This window comes from Apaloderma vittatum, unplaced genomic scaffold (assembly GCF_000703405.1).
Source record: "Apaloderma vittatum isolate BGI_N311 unplaced genomic scaffold, ASM70340v1 scaffold6, whole genome shotgun sequence".
In the NCBI taxonomy this organism is placed as follows: domain Eukaryota; kingdom Metazoa; phylum Chordata; class Aves; order Trogoniformes; family Trogonidae; genus Apaloderma; species Apaloderma vittatum.
In genome coordinates this window covers 593-24,153 of record NW_009719730.1, presented here as the reverse complement: position 1 = coordinate 24,153, position 23,561 = coordinate 593, and the positions used below count along the sequence as shown (strand labels likewise).

The 23,561-nt window shown below is 42.4% G+C and overlaps 1 protein-coding gene across 1 annotated transcript in view; it reads left to right on the top strand.

Annotated features, from left to right (window-relative positions):
* The window catches only part of LOC104274937 (cystic fibrosis transmembrane conductance regulator-like), a gene marked incomplete at its 5' end in the record, with an annotated part of 35,793 nt that extends 12,917 nt beyond the window's left edge, over window positions 1-22,876 (top strand). The window contains 6 exons of the mRNA XM_009870732.1: window positions 5,468-5,710; window positions 8,829-8,984; window positions 17,216-17,305; window positions 20,388-20,560; window positions 20,914-21,019; window positions 22,670-22,876. Of these exons, the coding sequence (XP_009869034.1) occupies window positions 5,468-5,710; window positions 8,829-8,984; window positions 17,216-17,305; window positions 20,388-20,560; window positions 20,914-21,019; window positions 22,670-22,876 (975 nt within the window). The remainder of the gene's footprint in view (window positions 1-5,467; window positions 5,711-8,828; window positions 8,985-17,215; window positions 17,306-20,387; window positions 20,561-20,913; window positions 21,020-22,669) is intronic.
* Window positions 22,877-23,561: the final 685 nt, after the last annotated feature.

Below are 23,561 nucleotides of genomic sequence, written 5' to 3'. Positions count from 1 at the left end.
CATCAGCAAAATAAATGCAAGCAAAAGGTCAGGAAGGCAGGAGAATAGGGAGGCAGGATCACATGAAGAGGGAAAAAATATTCTGGAAGAAATGCCAGCCAAACAGATTGGTGGGTGACAATTTCAGCTTTATTCTTCACAATCTCCTTGAGTGTTCTATGACACTGGCATACATACTGAAGAAATCTGAGTTTCTAGGTTGGATTTTGTTTTTACATACACAGATACTCTCTTGGAAGCAATTTCTGTTGAACTGGTTTGGCTCCAACTGAAAAATCCCCATTGTCTTTTAATACCCATAATGGCTTTGGCATTTCATTCTCTACAGCCCTGATATTTTATCTGCTCTGCTTTTTTTTAAAAAACAAAACCCAAAAGACAAAACACATATGTGGTCACTCTGACAGCTATCCATTGTTTCATTTAAAGCTACCAGTTAGGCTAGATTTATCTTTTCACTTTGATCATTTCTGCTAATATCCCTCTAGCTGGTTTTCAGTCTTTTTCTTATTCCTCTGGGCAGTCTTGTAGTATTTTTAATTTTTTTCCTTCATAAGGAAATGGAAAATAAGTTTTCCAGTAAGTGCTACTTTCACAGATAAGCATTGGCTAGTCCCGGTGGACTGTTTTAAAACTTCATAACCTCCTCCTTCACTGATGTGTCTCCTGCAGTAGCAGTGCTATAACTGGGAAGGACAACTCCTTTTATCAGGGAAAGAAAAAATGCCATGCTTTTGCTGTTGCCATGATTACTTATGCAAGGAGATATAAAAAGAATCCCCCAGAGAGATATTAAAACCACACTTGCTAAACCTCACAGTGCCCCACCCTGAACATCAGGGATGCTGAAGAATTAAAGTAGCACTTGTTAGAGAAGAGGACCAAAGGGAAAAAGTAGGACTGTGAAAAAGAATGGTACTTTTACTCTGGTTTATTTTCCTTTTATTATCCTGTGCTATTTCTCCTTTAACCCTTTTCAACTGGTATTTTCTTTAACTGGGACATGATCTTTAACTGGGACATGATCTGCTTTTTACTACTGCCAGCAGAAAACCTGAGAAAACTGTTAATTTCCAAAATGTGAGTAGTCTAAATACTTGGCAATAAAATCTGCATCAGAATGACAATTTTCAAAGTGAGCTGTTGGTCATCTGGAAGGGAACAGAAACAAGAAAAATTTGTTAGAATGTTTCCTTTTCTGCCTGCAAAGCAGTGTGAGAAAGAGTAAAAAAAAAAAATCAGTGCTGGTTTGACATGGACTAAATATTTCATTTCTGTACTTTGGAAGAGGACTGTATGTCCTACAAGTGCACCTAAAATGTAACAGCAGAGGATGTGAAACCTCAGTAAAACCGTATGGTACGCCTGCATTGGCCCAGATTTTGCAGTGACTTAATGCATAGGATTTTTTACAACATGAGCCATTGGGTCAATCCTTCATAGGATCTCTCAGTTGCACACCACGCCTTCCAGACAACGTTTTTGAGGAGGTGGTGTGAATACTCTTCGTGTCTGGTCTGGAGAGGGCAACTGCTGTCTTCATAACAGAAGAGAACATAGGGCCTGATGAAACTAATTGTATTAGATGTAAAAGAATTACTTCTTCCACTTTCTGGAACTATACATTACATAATTATATTATGAATTCTCCTTCAACATTAAAAAAGAGTTTAAGTGATATTAATGAGAAAGTAAATTAAAGAATTTGCAATGTTATTAAAATCTCAGTAAAACAATTAGACAAGACTAAAAATAGTGTATTATGCTCTAGACATTTTTAGATGGAAGTAGTAAATATACTTTATTCTGTAGCATTAGTTAAAGAATGTGAATATAGCAGGCACATTTCTGATGGGAATAATGAGTAAGAAACGTACTGTCACCTACACTATGCCTGTCATTATGAATGACGGATTTCTACCTGTGAAAGGAAGAATGGATATCTTTGTAAAATGTTGTTGACATTGATGTTGCACTCTGCCCAGATCTCAATCAAAATTCAAATTACAGAACCAGGAAAGCATCCTTTTGAATTGATTTAAAGTATTAAGCTGTCTAAAATATCTTCGTTGGTGATGTGACTGATAAATCTATCAGGAAAGCTGGGACTTAGAGAGGAAATTTTCTGCTGTAAGGAAAGGATATATGTCCAGCTGGCTTCATAGCAGATTTTAGCCAGTGTGTCATGGTAGGATCTCTTGCACAATTATATGGAAACCCTGCCTGTACAAACGTTAACAGCTTGTGGCAAAGCCAAGAAAGACCTTCATTTCAGAAGTGGCAATATTTCTGTAAATATAAGATTTCTGGAAACAAATTTACCACCGAACACTAATTAAAATAAATGCATCGTACTCATCCGGTTTACTATAGACAGTCAGACAGGAAGAATATTGTCAGTTTGATCCAAGGCTCTGTCACAGAAATGATATTACATTCATATATCAACATGATGATGACCATGCAAGATGGAACATCTTGCACAGTGATTGAGATGGAAATTGAAAGCAATAGGCTTGGGCATTAGCAAGCTTTTCAAAGCTGCTGTCACAACTGTGTTTCAAGATGCTGAGATGTAAGCTATGATCCCAGTATTTCCTTGCATTGTATTTAATTTGCTTCCACATGGAAAATCCACCGAACAATATTTCAGTCTGGATCGAAGAGCAGGAAGGAATGGTAATACATCAAGTAGAATCACTTTACAGAAGGAATACAAAGGCAGTTAAACAAGGCCAAAGATGTACAAAGGGTTTTCCATAGTGCCCCTAAAGAGAGATATATTACTGGGAATACAGATTAGAGAAGAAATGCTAATAAGGCCCAGACATTCCTGGATGCAGTAGTTATGCAGGCATCTATCTATTTATTAATTTATTTTGCTAAATGATTTCTGACCAATAAGAAGTGGCACTTTCTTATAGTTTGCTCTTGTTCTTTACAAGCACAAATTTTAGTAAAATGAGGAAACTAGTTAATTAAGTTAGTTGGACTCAGGCCCTTAGGAGCCTGAACACAAAATTAAGTCATGTCTTCTTGAAGTAAGAGACTGAAATTTGTTTCCTAAAAAACAGAAAAAAACAATATAAAATTTTGGAGACTCTAGGAATACCAGCGTGAACAACATTCTCTCAAAGTATGATAGAAATTACAGCCTTTGCAGAACCGAATCAAACTATGCATTGAAGGTCAAAAGGAGACAGAGAAGAGAGACTCGACAAAATAACAGACTTGCGAACAGCCCAAATTCTGGATAAATACTTGATCTCAGTTCTCAGTAAAAGGGCAGTGTTTAATCTGGGGAGTTGAAAATGGAGCAGAAGGCAGAAATTATATACAAAAACTAGCCTAGCTGTAGGCATGTAACTGAGTTCCTGTATTAGAATCCTGGTCCCTTAAACCTCGAGTATGGTTCATGGAGGTGCACACACCACCCGTGAGTCAGTCCATCTAAAATCAGAGTCTTCAACTAAGTGTGATTGGATTCTGCAGCTGGACATTTCAGTTAAACATGTGAAACCTGGTTGGAACGGTGCCAGAGCAGATGGGACCAGATCTTCCATCCTAAGGTTCAGGAAGGACTGGCTACGAAGCACAAGACCCAGTAAGAGCCACTTCAGTTGAATCCACCAAGCTCGCAGTGGTGGTGACAGAATAACAACCATCACTTTTGATTAAGAAGGAGAAATGATAAGTCACTGATGCCACTAACACTTTGTGAGTCTGATGGCAGCAGTCTTTAGAAAGTGTTTTGAAGAAGTGATTAAAGATGCAGTACTTACAGAGTAAATTCACTGAGGTTTACTGACATTAAGGTTGCAGCAGACTAACCTGATGACTGTGTTCCCTGATTTACTTTCCAGACAAAAGTAATGTCGTAGATCTCATTTATCTTCAGGAAAGCACTGGCTGTGGCTCTGTTTCATAAACTATATAAATGAAGGAGATCAGGATTATTACAAGAACTGTAAACTAGTTAATGAGTTGGACAGAAAGGAAATGGCATTAAGCTGGAAGTATTAGGGAGGCTACTCAAGAAAGATTAGATTTGTGACTGAGCTTGTTTTAATCTTTTTTTAATGCTCTCAGCAAAGCAGAAAAAACAACAACTTGAGCTGAAGAAATTTGCCAAAGGCACAAAGCTGAAATGCAGTGTTAGCGTGAAGGATGCTAGGAGTTGAAAGGTATTAGGTGACCTGAAATGGCAGATATAAAATAGACTTCAGTAACCGAAGTGCAAAGGCTTGAATTGAGGGACTGCTAAGAATAAGTTCTGTTGGAAGTACGGATCTCTTGGTTTGAAATGGCTAAGATGTGTGAAAGCTTGGTTGATCATTGCTTCATCAAAGAGTGACTGTAAGATGTGACTGGGAAGAAAAGAGTGTATGAGCCTAGGATGTGTTAACTGAGACATTCCTAATACAGATAGGAAAGTGTCAATGCTTTTGTACAATGTCCTTGTGAAACATCATCCAAAATACGATGCACATTCTGGTCAGGTGGGAAAGATTAATTTGAGCTGGGGTGTTTGAAGAAGGAGAGCATGTGTTAAGAAAGAGGCTTAAATCTGGATTTTCTTTAGTCCTGGAAAGCAAAAAGTGGTGTGATCTAATGTAGCCCTCCATAAATTAATGGGGAAAGCAGCTGGGAAAAAGAACTATTTAGAATTAAAAATTAATAAATTTACAAGAAAAAATATACTTAAAATATGTTTTCTGACCACCCAAGCAGTGAAGTTCTGGTGAAGGAGATGAATTAACTATTTATTAATTGACCCTTGACCTATTAAAAAAAAAAAAAAAGATCAAGAGGATACCTTCTAGTCCCATGCTCAGGACTGGTGTAAGTAACTTCTGTCTGAAGTTCATGAACTACTGGACTTGATTATTTCACCTAACTTTATATAATTACAGATATAAAATTAATTATCATGGAACCTGCTGCTATTTTTTTTTGTAAAATCTATAGATAATTTCTCAAAAATACTCAGATGTTAATGTTTCGTGATTTTTCCTCTTTACTTGATGCTACTGCTTTTCATCTGTCAAATTCCACACAGTCTGCTGATCTTTAGAGATCAATCATAATTCAGGGAATTTTTTTTTTTGGTTGGTCAACTTGCTGCACAAGGAAGGAGTTGAAGACTCCAAGATTACCTTCATTATCATACTTTATTTTCATAAATACAGGTCATCTGTGCTTTTCAAAATACATTTTTAAAGGTAGAAAGAATAATTGTGTCCATTTAAAAAGTGGAAGCAAGTGGAACCACATGTTGGACCAATCTTAGTACAAGGGCAATAGAATCGAGAGCTCTACGTAAGTATCCTACCTTTGAAAATTACATCATGGTATGACTTACACAGAAAAGAGACTCACTGTTCTGGCTAGGAATTAAGAATGATTTCATTTGTTTTGATAGATCAGTGTTAATTACAGCTAGAATACTATATGTTCGTATTTGTAGATGCGGTCTGTTGGGCGAATATTTAAATTCATCGACATGCCAACAGAAGAGACGAAAAACATGAAGCCACAGAAGTATAACCAGCTTTCAGATGCCCTTGTAATTGAAAACAGGCATGCGAAGGAAAAGAAGAGCTGGCCATCTGGGGGCCAAATGACTGTGAAGGACCTTACGGCCAAATATGATGAAGGAGGAGCTGCTGTGTTAGAAAACATTTCCTTTTCGATAAGTTCGGGGCAGAGGGTGAGACACTGTTTTGTTCTGTTTGATCTGACTTCTGTTAGACTTAACTGTAGAAATGTCATTATAAATCTCTTCATTGGCTAAAGAGTAGGTTGAGTTCAGTAAGGTTTTGTAAATGAAGTTGTCATAAACCATGGAATCATCTTAAACACCTGAAGAACAGAAAATGTCTTATATCTCTTCTGAAAAGGAGCTCATCTGTAGGATTATTGGCTACAAAAAAAAAAAAGGGTGAGGAAAGTCTGCCTCAGTTACCCTAAAAATCTTGAGGCTATTAACCACCTCAGTGAAACCCAGTGGGGAAGTTTGCTGGATATGAGGAGAAAAATATATTGATAAAATATGTATGCAGCAGTTCCCCAGGTAGTATTCCTGTGCCTTTTCCTCCTGGGCAGAGGGAATCTTGCTGGCGAGTGCAGGTGCTGGGGGCAGCCTGACCCAAGTGGAGCAGGGCACGAAAGAATACCAGCTGCGGTGCCAAGCGTAACGCACCACTGGCTCTGGAGGCCGGAGGGTGGAGGTGCTGTTTCGCCCCTTCGATGAAGGCTCTACACTGCCCCGAATTATTATATAACAAATCAGAAACAGCTCTATTCTTCAGAAGGTTCACAAACTTGTAGTTAATTTTCATGCATGTTCAGGGCTGTGTTCAAGAAAGAGCTTTATTTTCAATGCAACAATTAGGCAGATGTTTAACACTTTGCTTTATGTTCATGGTGGAGGACTGTCCTCAGTGGGGTGTGAAGAAAGGCTCGTGCAGTTTTCTGAGCTGGAGCCGTATGGATGAAGAGGAGATATTAACTCTCCTATATAGATGAGAAAATAGGTTCAGTGACAGCTCACTGACCTTGCCATGAGACAGCTCACTGCTTCTAATTTGGATAGCACCAGTCTATGCCAGGTTGCATATTTTGGTTTACGTGAACTGAATATTTCATCTGCTAAGTTTGAGAATATAAAAATTTTGAAACTAGGGATCTGACTTCCTGTAGCACCATTGTGAAACTGCTCTGCCTTTGGAAGACAGGCAGCTGTGATTTGTGGAGTGTGAAGGTGCAGGTGCTGCTGCAGTCTCATGGATTTACTTCCTGGAAAATCCCTTGAAGCAATAGAGTATGGAAGATGGAAGATACTCTTGTATAGAGAGGGTGGAGAGCAATTAAAACATTTATCTTATTTTCAGTGACTATAATTTGGGAACTCAATCCAATCTTGGTGATTAACCCTGGTCTCAGAAGTAGCATTTCCAGAATTGGAGCATGCTCCTAAAACTGGAAAGGATTTGTATCTGCCCCATAGGAAAGCACATGTAAAGCAAGCAGGAGAGGAGAAAATTCTCCTCTGCTGAAGGGATAGAATAGAATAGAATAGAATAGAATAGAACTATTTTATTTGGAAGGGACCTACAACGTTTGTCTAGACAACTGCCGGACTAATTCAGAGCTAAGTTAAAGCATGTTATTAAGGGCATTGCCCAGATGCCTCTAAAACACTGACAGACTTGGAGCATCGAATGCCTCTCCAGGAAGCCTGTTCCAGTGTCTGATCACCCTCTCGGTAGAGAAATGCTTCCTAATGTCCAGACTAAACCTCCCCTGACACAGCTTTGAACCATTCCCACACATCCTATCACTGGGTACCAGGGAGAGGAGACCAGCACCTCCCTTTCCACTTCCCCTCCTCAGGGAGCTGTAGAGAGCAACGAGGTCTCCTCTCAGCCTCCTTTGCTTCAACCTCGATTAGCCCAAAGTCCTCAGCTGCTCCTCACAGGCCATTCCTTCCCACCCTCTCACCAGCTTTGTTGCCTTCCTCTGGACCTTCACACCCTTTTTAACTTGTGGGGCCCAGAACTGCACGTGGTACTCGAGGTGAGGCTGCACCAGGGCTGACTGCAGCGGGACAGTCAGCTCTTGCCCGGCAGGTCACGCTGTGTTTGATGCACCCCGGGATGGGGTTTGCCCTCTTGGCTGCCGGGGCACACGGCTGGCTCGTACGGAGCTGCTCTTCACCTTTACCCTCAGATCCCTTTCTGCAGGGCTGCTCGTCAGCCACTCCTCTCCCAATTTGTACTTATGCCCAGCATTACTCTGTCCTAGGTGCAAATCTGGCATTTCTACTTGTTAAATTTCACCCCATTAATCATTACCCAGAAGGATGCTGTGAGGGACAGTATCAGAAGCCTTACTAAGATGCAGAAAAACTGCATCCACCGCCTTCACTTCATCCATTAGGAGGATGACCTTATCACAGAAGAATATCAAGTTAGTTAAACAGCACCTTCCCTTTGTGAACCCACGACATCTTTGGCTGATGATTGCTTTATTCTTTAAATGCCTCTCAACAGCACACGGTACAATCTTCTCCATAATTTTTCTGGGAACTTAGGTTACACTAAGAGGTCTGTAGTACCGTGGGTCATCCCTCACGCACTTTTTGTAGATTAGAATACATATCTACCCAATCAATAGACTCAGCACAGCACAGACTGCTCATCTGGTTCAGAGGCCTGAGGCACTGTTACGGAGAGGATGCCAGACAGCAGGAAGAATCTCCTTCATCTTCACTCGTCACCCTACGAAAGCAGCTCACACTCAGACAGGACATCATTATCTGTGTAAAACCCAGCTGTTGGAAAATGCAGTACCTCCAGCATGGTGTGTTCTATGGCCACTGCTTCAGGCCCAAATTCTTGGTCTGATCAGAGTTAGGTCCCTTGTTTTCAATAGCTTACTAATGTGAGTCAAGTGCACTCTCTACTTGGTTTTTGTCTGCTCTCTGAGGTTTTGCTGAAGAAGGCTTCATTCAAATGAAAGGAGAAAGGAACAAAGAGCTGGAGTAATCAGTACGAGATAATATAAGCAGATTTCTGTTCTTCAGCTAAGGATAGGCTAAGAGATTTTTTTGTCTCAGTTAATTCTAACCATTCTGGCCCAGTATTTTGTTCATCCCTTGCTGTAGGCTTTTATTGTTCCCAAATGGACAACATTTACCATCCCATTGAGATCCATTTGGATTGTTATCCACTGCTGAGATCTCCCAAGTATTTCTGCCTTGGTGTGTGGTTAATATGTGGTTAATAAGCAGTACTAAATATTTGTGTTTATGATTTGCGTTGCAGGTGGGCCTTTTAGGAAGAACTGGTTCAGGAAAAAGCACCTTACTTTTTGCATTTTTAAGACTGCTGGATACAGAAGGTGATATCCAGATTGATGGAGTCTCCTGGAACACAGTCAGCGTGCAGCAATGGAGAAAGGCATTTGGAGTGATTCCTCAGGTAGAATCTCAATTGTAGATTTCTGTGCCTTTATTTTTGTTGGTTCTATATCCATATGTGCACAGTTACCTTCAAGCTGAGAAACAGAACCAAAGCGCAAAGATTTTGTTAAAAGGAGAGTGGGATGGATGGATGGATGGATGGATGGATGGATGGATGGATGGATGGATGGAATGATTCACAGCAAACTATTTTTTGAGGGTTTCTATGCCACTGACACAAGAACTCCTCTAGAAATGGGAAGGTACAGCACGCTCAAACAGAAGTGTTTGTAGCCTGCTTGTCCCTGCGTGTTGATTCAGAATAAGATAGTACCTCCTGAGGAAAAAAATACAGTCAGTAGTGTTCTCAGCTACCATTTTTTAAACCCCATATCACGTATTATGGTTAATGTGTGATACTATGCATTGCCTGACAGGCTAGTAGAATTACTGCTTTTCTCATGTTTTACTATACCGTTAGCTGATCCCAAAACTTGGGCTTACTGCTTTTTTTTTTAGCTGTCACTTCTTGTTACCATGTCGTGGTGCATGTATAAGGGAACAATTCATGTTATTGATGCTTGCAGCAGTCCTGGCATATGGGAAGAAATGCCATTTCAGACCTGAAAGAGGAAGCAGTTCCTCTCATGGGCTGAGGCACCCTAATGCTCTCAAATAACTGGAACAAGAAAAGTAATCTAAAGAGGAGCAAAGAATTAAACCTAGGGCTTGTGAGTCCCTTGCCAATGTCTCTGCCACTAGACCAGTGTTCTATATTAGTTACAGCTCTGGATTATCTGTCTCAAAAATCAACATTATTAGCCGCATGCAGTAAATGTAGAAATGACAACTGATGGAATGAACTGCATAATTTTAATGCCATGTTTTGTATTTTTGTTGTTGAAAGCTGTCAGTCCTTTCCAACAACACTGATATAGGAATAACATGTATTTGCCTTCTCTTCTTTGAAAGCTACAGTGTATAGTTCTTTAGCTACCATACATACACCATAACAGTGTTCATTCCTTTAATCTTGTGAGTGTGATGGATTAGTTCTGTAGTAATTGACTGCAATCTTAGCAATGAGTCACTTGTGGTTTCGGGAGGCAGAGGGACACCAGCTGCAGATCAGCCTGCCAGCCTGTGAGGGCCCATGCAGTCTGTCCCACTTTTATCCATCCTTGAGGGGTACCTACTAGCCCCAGAGACTGAGAAGTATGACTTGATCCTTGGTCACCCTGGTTGACCCAATTCTTAACATGCCCACAAGGAGTGGACCAACCAGGGTGACCAAGGATCTCCTTTTGACTGTCAGCTGCAAACCTCATAGTGTGTTATTTCCCTCATCCTCACTGTAAAGTTGATGCCAGCTGCTTTCTATGCATATTGGTTTGTTCCCAGGTTCTCACTCTGCTGTCTTTGAAATATGGTTACTGTCTTAGAAGGCTGATGAGCTTCAGTAACAATATGTGTGGTATAAAGCTATTGTGCACTGACTACCTGAGGCATTTTGAAGTAGTTGGAAAGACACTGGGACAGCCAGATGGTTTAAATAAAATATATGTCAGGTTTACATTTCCAAAACAGTGGTTTTCTTTTCCATAACAAACATAGCAAAGCAGAGGTCTGTCTTCACATTCACCCTCTGTATGTAGTCTAAATTCTGCTTTCTACCACAGTACAGCGAACCAAACTAATTTTAGTGAAGTCATGAATACAACTGTCACTCAGTGGCTGGAATCACTCCTGTTCTCTTTTAGTGTCATGAAGGTGGGTTTTAACTCTGACCGAGGTGTTCCTGAGGGCACTATTTTGGCTTTGGTAGCTGTTAAAAGATGCTGAAATGCTTGTACTGGAAACACAATGGCTTTGATTTTGCAAACATATGAGGGACTGAAAATTGACTTTTTCCAGTTAATGATCATTTTTGAGTTGTGATGACTTACGTTTCAAAAATGTTATCCCACAGTGGCCTGAGTGGCATTTATTTAAAGTCAGCCTGCAAAGAAGGCACAACTCTCTCCTCTGTGCATTTCCACAATCAGGCTCTGAAATTTCTTCAAAGGCAGAAATTCTTTAGCACACCAGAACAGACCTTTTCTTCACTGCCAAGTTACGCCCTGAACAAACCAGAACCAAGAGACCAGCTGGGTCTCTTGACTCAAGACTCCTGACTTGAGCAGTGAGTTTGCTGGTTGGATTCATTTCTTACCTGAGCTCTACCAACAGCCTGGTTGGTCACACACTGCCTGCTGAGCTGAGGCTTGCATGGCAAGCTGCCCTTTGATAGCTTCATCATCCTTTCTGTCCTCTCTTCAACATTTTTACATCTATCTATTCCTGTAAACTTTTATTTCTTTATTATTGCTGGTTCTGTTCTGCAGCACTATCATTGCTTGCAAACATGGGAAAAGGTCACCCCTTCAGCTCGAGGCAGCTCTGCAGTGCACTGCAAATGCAATTGTATCTATTTAGTTTGGAGGACAGGTACGTTCTCCAAAGGACGACTGTATAGGATGAAGGAGCATAACTTGAGCAGTTATGTCTCCACTGCAAAATCTTCCTGCATGGCCAAGTATAACTTTCTGTATTGGAAGGTGCTTCCCTGTGTCATCCTTTTGCTTCCAGCCCTTTCTTCCTTTGGGATGTGGTTGCCCAGCAGGGTTTCTGCTTTCCTTCTTCCCAAGCCGTCCTTGGGAACTCATGGACTGAGGACAAAACTGAATGCTTGGTAACAAGGAGCCTCATTATTCCAGTGAAAAATATTATTAATAATTCTTATAGCTGAGTACTCACTGTAGAGTCACTAATGCTATAGAAAACATCGTTCTGCAGCCATCAGCAAAATGAGACAGACATTTATTACATGAGCAGTGTTTCTTGCCTTTCTGCTAGTGAGGTGCATTATTAGTTCATTGTTAAAATTACACATTTAGTGCAGTTTGGAAGTTCCTCATACATGGATCAGTGCCAAAAAATCCCAGCCCTCCATTCTCTGTAAGGTCATGAGAGTTGCCAGCCTGTTTGCATGCTTCAGCTCACAGTTCCTGTCCCAAAGCCTTGCCAAAGAACTGCACATTATGCCTCAAAAGTTCCCACATTCAGAACAAAATGAAGATTTCACTAGCACTTTCCCATCAGGGGAAAGAAACTGCATATGCTACCTTGCTTTTCCCAGCAGAACAAAGGGAGCCTTTTTTCACTGCTCACCTATGGCTTCAAAATGGGGAAAAAAAGTGTTGCCTTTCCTTTCCTGGGAAGCTGTCCTGCAGCAAAACTCTCTCCATCTCTTCCTTATCCCTCAATTTCCCAATTTAGGAGAAAAGAAGTGCTTTTCCTCCATGGTAACCTTTCCTGCATAGTACAAACTGCCATTTGCTCCATGTGGGCGATGCTGGATGCTGGGTTGGCCTGGCAGGGGTCAGGGATCACTCTGAGCCGCAGCAAAGGCGAAAACCTTCCTGTCAGTATCTCATATCCAGCTGTCAGCACACTGCAGTGGTGTGAAGGGGTAAATCATATAAAACATGTTTCCTGGAGCACCCACAAGGAAGTTCCTTCCTGTAGCTCCTCACACGCCTGTGTTGCTGAGGCACAGCCTGACCACAGCGCTACAGGATGTTTGTCATTCTCATGCAAAGCAATTACACCAGTGATAACAGGCTGCTTCAGGTACAGTTGCAGCCCTCCATCCCCTCTTTCTGGGCAGTCCTTTCTGATGCTTCTTCTGCAACAGTTTCCCCACCGTGTTTCCAGGGTGAGGGCATGCATCTGGTTTCGACACACTGAAGAACTTTTGTGTGCAGGTCCTCATGCAGATTACAACCTGAAGCATTTAATGGAATCAAATTAAGAAGATGCCTTCAGAAATTTGGCTTTGAATTAAGAACAGGAGACCTGCAGCCAATTTTGCATTAAAGTAAATGAGGAGTAACCTGAGACCCATAGGGTGCTGCTAGCTCAAAGGAGGGACATGATTTCTGGTGTCTTCTTGAATGCTATTGCACTGCATCATAACAGATCTCACACCATTTTCTATGCGGAAATACTCCCTACAGAGTTAAAATCAAGCTTAGAATAGAGAATGAGATTACTATAGTTTGTGGGACTGCCAGTTGACCAAAAAAACACCAAAAAACTTTTCCTCCTTTATTTTACTTTAGAAGTCAAATTTCACAACTTCTACCTTTGTAGTTCCAATTTTTTGTTAGCTGTCTCCCTTTGTTTGCTACATCCATTTGTTTTCCTGTCCGCCTGCCTCCAGCACTCTTTCATTGCCTCTCATACCCTTCAGGGCTGTTCACTTCTGGAGGTCACCGGGGAAGCCTCTGGGCAGTGTGCTGGGCTGCATGGGGCGGCCTTCCAGGCAGCGCTGCTCCCCAGAGGTGGTCCCACAGAGGGTCCTACAGAGGCTGAGTTCCTACGGGGTCTCAAGACAAGGCAGCATCACCATATTGGGGAGCGTCTGCTGCACCAGACCCATGCGCAGAGCACCTGGGGACATGAATTAACAACTCCACACGCTCATTTAGGGCAGTATATAGGTTGACATGAGCCAACCGTGCACACTCGCAGCATCAGAAGTGCAGCCAGCAGGTCCAGAGAGGTGATTCTGCCCCTCTGCTCTGCTCTGGTGAGACCTCACCTGGAGTGCTGAGTCTAGCTCTAAAGTGCCCAACACAAGAGGGATATAGACCCTCTGGAGTGCGTCCAGAGAAGGGCCACAAAAATGATAAAAGGGCTGGAGCACCACCCCTATGAAGACAGGCTGAGAGAGTTGGTGTTGTTCAGTCTGGAGAAGGCTATGGGGAGACCTTGTAGCGGCCTTCCAGTACCTGAAGGGGGCTACAGGAAAGGGGAGGGACTGCTTACAAGGGCGTGTAGTGATAGGACAAGGGACAATGGTTTTAAACTAGAGCAGAATAGATTTAGATTAAATGTAGGAAGAAGTTCGTTACAATGAGGATGATGAAACACTGGAACAGGCTGCCCAGAGGTGGTGGAGACCCAATCCCTGGAGGCACCCAAGGTCAGGCTTGATGGGGCTCTGAGCAGCCTGATCTAGTTAAAGATGTCCCTGCTCATTGCAGGAGGTTGGACTAGATGACCTTTAAATGTCGATTCTCATTGCGCATGTTCTGTGGTTCTATGATTCCATGATTCCATGATTCAATGGTCATGGGTTCAGTGTTGCCAGGAGCACAGCACTCAGTTTACCAGTAAGTTCTGTAGGAGGCAGAGATTTTAGCATCTTCAGAGGAGAACGTTACAGAACTGGTCCCAAAAAACTTGCAGGTCTTTATTGGTCCCATGCTCTTATTCTTGTCTGTAAATATTTTAATGTCAATGTATAGTCCCTAAAGGACACTTCTGAAAACAAAACTTCTGACTCTGCATCTAACACTAAAGTATCCACACAGCAATTTTCTTGTCTTTCGTGATGATATTATTACAGACGAAGCAGAGGAGGCTAGATGGAGGTCATCTTGTCATTACTCTGACTTCTCTGTGCCTGGAGCTCGTGTCTGGTTCCAGCTAATGCTGCATTTGCTCTCCAGCCCTTGGGCGTAGGGGAACAAGTGTCCACGGGTCTCGCAGAGGATCGGCACATGGCTTGTCTTTCGTTGTAAGAGCAGCTGCTCACAGCCAGGCTACTCTCACTCCTTAGCAGCCTCTTGTCAGCTGATCTTTCACTCTTCTGTGTGCATTTGCTTAACTACTCCACGGTCTTGGTTATCCACATAACAAATCACTTAAGAAGCTTGTTGCCACAAGCTGGGTGTATCCCACACCATAACCAATATGCAGAGGTTCTAGCCACTGATGGGGGATTAACGCCCTTCAGAGGGGTTGATTTACAGTATTTGGGGTGGGCAGAACATAAACATGACCATATTTATATTTCTGAGTGTTTTGCTTGTGTTTTACTTGTGGGTGAACGTTGGATCTGAGAAATTATTTGTTGTATGATCACACCCAATATCATCCTGGATGAATCTGAACAAGTGACCAACAAGGAAATGGTTCCAAATTTGGTGCCAGTCTCCCCAGCCATCCCTTTCCCCCTTCCAATGCTCTCTTTATTTCTACTTCTTCCACTTATAAAAAACACATAAGTCCATGGGATTCACTTTTGGTGTTTTTCTCTTTAGATTTCTAGCTTTTAAGAATTTTGGGGTGGTTTTTTTTTCTGCTTCTTTTGAAGTGGACTCCAGACTGCCCACGTGACACCTGATATTTACTGAAGTGAACCTTGTGTGGTTTCTAATGAGCTGGGAGGAAGGAGGTGTTGAAATGGAGAGAGAGGTACCAGAATTCAGGACAATGAAATATTTACCTTGTGGAAGAAAAAAATGCTTTTGGGAATAGCTTGCTTTTAGTGCCCTGCTTCTTGAAAGCACAGTTATTAGGAATAAGAGCAGCTTCTGAAGAATTTAGGTCTCTATTTCTCTGACTGCTGCACTTGAGTAGGAATGTTATTCAGCCCTATCTTCTTTAAAACTGGTTTGTTCAGTTAACTATTCTTTACCACCGAGAAATGAAAATACCTATTCCATTAGTTAAATGTATGGCGTTCAAAGTGCGAACAAACCCACGTCTGACACTATTTCCACAGTGTTATTATTTCCACCGCACCCACTACTTGGAAGAATCTAATCCTGCCGCAAATATATCGCCCCGGTCACGCCACCTACCCGGCGTGGAACGTGGGAAAAGGGCTGCGCTCTGCTTCCACGAAGCGTTCATTGTTATTAACAATCCATGATTACGGAGGAAGGAGTCTGCTTTGTCCCCTAGGCTCTACCAAAAGTGCTTCGATACCTTTTAGCCGCTGCGACTCAGTCGGTGCGTTGCTGGCAGCTCGGCGAAGGTATCACCATGCTTAAATCTACCCCACTGACTGCAGGGCACCACGGTGCAGCTGCTTTTCTCCTCTGGTCTCTAGAATCAGATACTTCCTTCTCTCTTACACCGAATAAGTTATAGGCAATGGCTTCTGTATCTTAATAGAGCAAATTAACTAATGTAATTTATTTTCCTCTGCCACACTTGAACTTCTATTAATTATCATTAAGTGATTAATGTAAATGCATGTATAAATCACTTTGAAATCTGATGAAAGAATGCCAAGTTCCCAGGTTAGGTCAAATGGAAATTGTGGTTGACTGGACAAACTCTGGGAAAGTACTTGCTATATACATTCTCTCAGCCATTTTTGTGCTGGTACAGCTAGTCCTTCACGGCTTTCGGTAGCGTTTGACTACCAGGACTCCAAGAAATTATGTGGCTGTCAGCTGCTGGCATTTCAACATGTTTTTTGAGAAATAAATATTTTCTTTAGGAAGACAAAAGAGAAGAAAATAATTCTCTCAACTCCATCCTCTTTGCATTTGTTCTGTGTGTACAAGGAAAGAGCAAGCAAATGGTAATGTTTCTTAACAAGGCACTTACATTCTTTGAGAGCAAGTTCTCCCTGCTGCGAGCAGCAGGTGTTCCTCCCAGCATAGAAAGCAACAGCTTGGATTTTATCTTGTGAGAAATGTTGCACAACCTCAGTGTCCCTTGAAGAACCTAATTTCCACCAGAATCTGGCACACCCACCCCATGTAAAAAGACATTAAACAAATATTTAATTTTTGTCTGAGTCGTTGCTTTTTGAACTACAAACCGTGTACCTGGGGGATGTTCACTTACATCTGCTTGCCTAAACTGACAAGAAATGGTGAAATGTCAGGTTACAGAATGATAGTAATATGTATTTAGCTACAATTAGAAAAATCATTGATGAAAACCCACTTAGAACACTGTCCCTGAATACTGAAAAATGCCCAGGAGGATTTTTGTCTCCCACAAAATCGTGGGAACACATGCTATGGGTCAGTGGCCTTTTTTTTTTGTTTCAATGTTTCACACAATAAAGAATCAAAAGTCATTTTTAAAAAGTTTATTCCAAAATGGAAATACAGGGAAACTTTTATCCTGAAAACTGCTGAAATGTGATTTTTACTGCTTTTCAGATAAGTTTGGGTAAGTTTTTATTAAGACAAGTGCCAAAAACTAAACATAAGGATTTTTAAAATAACTTTTTTTTCCAAAAGTTGATTTTCAATATTTTTAAGAACCTGCAACAAGCTCTTTCTGGTTACGATGACAGATTATTCTTTCTCTGTATTCTTTACAATTTACAATGCTTTACACAATGTTTCAGAGCACCTATCTACCTGTGTCTTTATATCTTCTTTCTCGTAGAAAGTGTTCATATTTTCTGGAACTTTTCGGATGAATTTGGATCCTTACGGGCAGTGGAATGATGAAGAAATATGGAAAGTTGCAGAGGAGGTAAAACTGTTCAGTGTTGTTTGTTTTCCTCTGGTGAAGTGGTTACAGCAGAGTGCAGTGTAGGTCAAATGATTATTATATGTTACATTTATATAGAGTCTTAGAAAAAAAAGTGCTGAGGAAAGATAATGCTATGCTATAAACCATGTTTCCTTATTACCTAATAAAAAGGCGCCTTTGTCAGAGAGAAAAAAAAGAAAAAAAGATAAACTTCCCTACAACACAGTCTAGATTCCTCATGCAGTGACTTAGCGTAGGTGAGGTTTTATGTTTGGCTCTGCTGGGTGATCCTAAGTGAGTAAAAAAAAAGCAGAGGAAGCTGATACAGCAAAACAGGCTGTACTCTTTTCTCATTTTAATGCTTTGGCAAATATATGAAATCTCTGCAAGGCACTTTTCTACAAAAATGTGTAAGAATTGCCAGCAAACATTTTAGAGACCAGGGAAAAAAAAATGTCTGTAGCCTGCCCTGGAAATAAGACTGGTGTTATTACAATAGGACATATTTTTATTCAGCTTAGACAAATCTTTCCTCAGTTATTGTGATTCTCAGGCCGACGTAAAGCCAGCTCAGAAGGAGCACTCCCTGACTCCCCATTTGGGCTTAAATACTGCTCGTGCCACAAGCTGCTCATGGAGAACAAGAATCATGAAACATTAGATGTTATGAACCTGAAGATTTTCTTCTAATTCTATGTTGAGGTTTTAGCAACATTTTTTTTTTTTTTAAGATTAGGGACCAGATTTTTACAGTTCTCTTTCCATGCTGAGCTGAATCCCTTGCAGTAGTTAGATAACACCAGGTCTCAAGTGTCAGAAAATGCTTCCCGGGATGGGACGTAATCCTTTCCAGTCCAAGGAGGCTGACTCTGACTCTGCTCCCTCTCTGCTTTGGGTTTATCAAATTTCTCCCCTATGTTTGCAAAAGAGGAAAGTAGGCACTTTGTGTTAGTAATTTAGTGTCAAATAAAAACATCAGGACTTTTTTGGTTAAATGGTGTGACAGGAGCTTTTCAGCTGGTCCTGGCAGAGGCAGCAGGGTGCTCAGTGCCGTGCTTCTCTGCTTCTCAGAGGCTGGGAAAGAAATGGAGTGTGGCTTAACATCCTCTTTTTTCAAGAAGTCAAGCTCTGCTTCTGCTTTTGAGGAATGTTTTCACTGCATGTAGGAGTTGAGCCTGGGGTGTAAAGAGCTAAACTTCATTTACAATGGTGTGAAAAATAATTATTTTGGAGTGTTCACCATTAAGGAGTTTGGCAAATTCGTATGTCATACGGAGTTTTTCATTGCACGGGTGAGAGAGCAAAGCAAATAGAAAAGAAAAAGAACCGTAATACTTTTTAGTAGGAGTGACTGGATTGTTTACAAAGTTTGTGCTCTTGAAATCTGGCTTGTTAGTGAGCATGAGTCAGCGTGACTTGGGGAGCAGGGCACAGAAAGTTAACGTTTGGCTTATTCCTGACTCACGTTGGCTGCTGAGGATTTAGAGGATCCTGCTGGGTTAAGTATCAACTTCTCATGCTCCTCATGATCAGCTGCACAGAGAAAGGCCCTGTCTCTCAGATGTTTTATCGCCGCCATATTTCAGCACCTGAACCTGTCAGACTGGTGTCAGCCCTGAGGCAAAGTTTCACTCTTGCAGTCAGCTGCCCGGTCCCTACAGGTACATGGACAGACCTTGTGCTGTTTTAAGGACAAAGCACCTTTTCCAGCTGTTGGCCTCAAAATTTCATTGAAGGACATCACACGTTAGAAAAAAAGTTCTTTACGATGAGGATAGTGAAACACCAGCACAGGTTGCCCAGAGAGGTGGTGGAAGCTCCATCCCTGGAGACTTTCAAGGTCAGGCTTGATGGGGCTCTGAGAAACCCAATCTAGTTAAAGATGTCCCTTCTCACTGTGGGGGTGTTGGACTAAATGACCCTTAAAAGTCGCTTCTAGCCCAACACATTCTATGATTCTATGACTGATTCTATGATTCTGTGATTCTATGATGCTATGACACAATGTGCATTAAAAAGAGAAGTGGGGAACAAAGCAGTGGCCTTAATTTGCTGATAAATAATATCATGAACTCTTCAGAAACTCAACAGATCTATCCACATAGCCCAGTTTAATAAAGTCTTCATGTAAAATGGAAACACAAAGGATGAACTTCATTTTTTCTTGCCCTGGGATGAAAATGAATTGCAGATCAGTAATATTTCAAAGATCTGGGTCGAGAGCTCTTCATAAACCACTTGGGTTGCATCTCATTTTTATAACCTCTTTTGGAGCAATGCAACTCACATAGATTTCCTAGTTCTCATATTTTACAAAACTTGCTCTGTAAATGCTGCATAGACCATGGAGCACAGTCGGTTTGGACCTGTGGAAGATGCAAAGCTTTGCTTTGAGGTGTACAAAATGCATCTCCTAAGGAGAGCAAAAAGGAGCCCTGGAAGAAAGAGTCAGAAGACATCTCCTGGGCTTCACTTGGCATGGACACCCCTTTAAACATGTCGTCAGCAGCGCTAGAGGGAAGCCCATGACACCATCAGTATGAACAAAGTGCACAAGACCTTTGGGGCAGTGAAAGCAGAGCCGTAGACCCAACAACTGTGGTGACTTGGTTTATCTTCTTTGTTGCTGTAATGTAGCATGTGAATTTTGGTCATTTCTTTTTACCCCCCCTAGTAACAAAAGAGGCCTGGTTTCCCTTCAGAAATCACACTCCTAAATGTTTCCAGTGGTGTACATTGCTGCTGGATAAAAACTTCCGAATATATTCCTTTCTCTAGCCTGCTAACTCGGAAAGTTTTGGTCAAAACGCCAAAACTCATCATATGTGACAAACAAACAAACCCTTAGCTCTCAGATTCCTGACATAAATCCTGGTATGTTGTAAGAGTCAAATATTTCAGCACTTTTCATATCATTCAGCTACTAGCTTGTGGTCTTTATAGGACTGGTTTTCTTTTTCATCTGTTTATATTTTCTCTTTGCTGCCAGAAATGAAAGACAAGGAAATTAATTAATTGCTCTACCCACAGTCAGCAGTAAATGTATCTCATCAATTTTTCCTCTCCTTTTTCTTCCTGACAGGTTGGGCTGAAATCTGTAATTGAGCAATTTCCAGGCCAGCTTGATTTTGTTCTTGTGGATGGAGGCTGCGTCCTCAGTCACGGCCACAAACAGCTGATGTGCCTTGCCCGGTCAGTTCTCAGCAAAGCTAAAATCTTGCTGCTGGATGAACCAAGTGCTCACCTGGACCCTGTGTACGTTTTGATCACTTGTTCTATCTTCTGCTATGAAATAAGAAAAATCAGTGAGGCAGCCCCACCAAAAGAGACCTACTGTAACTGCTCTGTTCTGTTACTAAACCTGACTGCAGTAATGTGTTAGTAATTCTGCATGGGGGGATCGGGGAAGCCTCATTATGACGGTAGCTGTACGGCTGACGGGCACTTTCACAGCAGAAATGCAGCACGCTGAGACACTGCAGAGTGTTCGTGTCCACGCACGAGAGCTTTACAACACACAGCTGGGCTGTTAAATACCATCAGTAAAGTCATGGGCTGCACTGGCATGAACACTGCAGTCTAAATGCTGATGCTTGTTTGCCTTTCAGAACTTCCCAGGTGATCAGGAAGACCCTGAAGCACGCCTTCGCCGACTGCACGGTGATACTATCGGAGCACAGGCTGGAGGCGATGCTGGAGTGCCAGCGATTTTTGGTGAGCGTTCCTCCTAGTCTCACGTCCGGTTGTTTAATTACATTTCAGTGAGTGTGCAAAATGCACCAAGCGGAATCGATGAAGTTGGCTGGATCGATGGGGGTCTTTCAGGGCAGCTGAGCAACCTAGTCCCGTGCAGCAGAGCGGCAGGCTCCTGTCTGCTCTTTCGCCCGAGCTGTGGTAGGCACCTGGGTTCAGATGAGCTGGGACACATCATGGGAGAGCTGGACTCATTCTTCCAAGCAGGACAGTTGTGTAGGTCATCCATCTGCTCATGTAGGTGCCTTTTATTGCCAATTGGCTGAGGAGCTCCAGAGAATTCCCAGCATCTCACAGAGCTTTCCCATTACTTAATGCAGGAACAGCTGCACTTGCTCGTGAGCAATGGGAGGCTCCATGGGGCAGAGGGGTTTCCTAAGGGGTTTCCTAAACATCTAATGGTCAGAATTGCTGATTTCTTTCATCAAGCCACTTGAGTATTCCTTTCTTGTTTAATTAAGGTGACAAAAGTATTGAAGTCGTGAGGTATTTCCTTTGTTATACAAAAATGGTTAATAAAGGAAATAAAAGGCAAGTTATATGACTGCTTTTGAAAATTAGGTTCCTTCCTCTGTATTGTCTTGAATCTTCCATAAGAGAGGACCTCCCTTGGCTTAGCAGAGTGGAACATTGTTTTCCATGTGCATTTGCTTGCGTGCATTAACACAGCAGGAGAAACACAGTCTGAGCTGGAAGCAGGTTAGTTATCGGGCAGGTCGTACGTCCTTCCAGATGTGCTGCTCCCATACGTGTGCTGGGCTTGAGTGTTGCTGCCAGCCCGCAGCCCACGCTGTGCTCGCTCTGCCTGGAGCAGGTTTCCCACCCTCTGAAAAACATGTTAGCGCCGGAGCTCCTAAAAGCTCTCTGCAGTCAGACCTGTCCACTCACCCAACACGTGCTGGCATCGCAGTGGCAGAGGAGGAGCCTCTGCTGTCTTGACAGGGGAGGCTGGCACAGCCATACAGGGCAAACCTGTTGTCTCCTTCAAACACAGCCCAGCAGCGAGCGCTTCCTTGTTTGGCAAGAAGAAAGCAAAGAAGGCCTGGCACCTTCCTGGCAGCTTTCTCCCTCTGCCTTGATATAACTCTGTGTTCTGCAGTTAACGCTTTCTTAGCCTGGCAATTTAGCAGGACTGGGGAAGTGTCACAGTACGTGGAGACTTTGACAAAATCTCAGAGGTAAAAATCAAGTTGCGAGAAGCTGGCAAACCCAACAGCATGAGGGAGCATGACCTCCCTCGACCTACTGGCCACACTTTTCTTAATGCAGCCCAGAATACCATTGGCCTTCTTCGCAACGAGGGCACATTGCTGGCTCATGGTTAACTTACTGTCTACTAGGATTCCAAGATCCTTCTCCTCAGGGCTGCTTTCCAGCAGGTCTACCCCTCACTCATATTGGTGCATGAGGTTGTTCCTCCCCAGGTTCCACATGTTAAAATCTTAACATCCATTTTTATGATTGTAATTAGAAATTGCAAACTGTAAACTAGACTTTTCCTGCTAGAAGAAGATCTCTGTCTTCATGTCTCTTCTTGGCTCCGTTAATTGCATCAACTGAATTCTGCCAGCACCACCGTTGCCTGTCTAACAGAGTGATGTGTTTCTTCAGGTAATCGAGGACAATAAAATGCGTCAGTATGAATCCATTCAGAAGCTGCTGAATGAAAAGAGCTCCTTCAGGCAAGCCATCAGCCACGCCGACCGCCTTAAGCTACTCCCGGTACACCACAGAAACTCCAGCAAACGCAAACCTCGGCCTAAAATCACTGCCTTGCAGGAGGAGACGGAGGAAGAGGTGCAGGAGACGAGGCTGTGAGCCGCAGCGTGGGCACCCTTTTTGTGGAGTGACGCATCAGTGGTGGCCCATGAGGATGGGACCAGCACTTCTGAACCCACGGGAGCCATGCCCAAATCAAACCTTGCAGGAGGTGCTCGCTGCAGCGACTACGCGTGCGTTTGGGCATTACTTCCCTTCCACGGTTAATTGCGTGCAAGTTAGTACATTCTTTGAAGTTTTGCCACTTTTAATGGTAAAACCAGACTTCCTTTGAAAAGCTGCTCTAATTTGGTACAAACGAGATGGCAGGCGGAAGGAACCTGCTCTTCCCAACATCATAGTTTCAGAAAACTTTCGGCAATGTTCTGACTGGAGTGAGAGATCCAAGCTGCAGGAAGAACATGAGAAAAATAATGAAACCCAGGTGGAAAATAGAAAAATTAGTATGTAAAAAGATTCTTTGGATTGACTTCCTGCAAATGAATTGCGGGACAATATGAGCAAGATACACAGAAAACTTCCTCCTCTTTGTTTTCCAGGCGGCAATGGTGATTTCAACTTAGCAGAAAAGGCCAAACGTTCTTTCATAACAGCGCGCTGCTCCACATGCGTAGGTGAGCGTGAAGGAAGAGAGGATATGGACTTGCAAGCCAGTCGGCATCTGTCACGTCTCCACCTTCAGGGAGGCTTGGTATTTCCTCTTAAAGCCGAGGAGGTTGTCAGC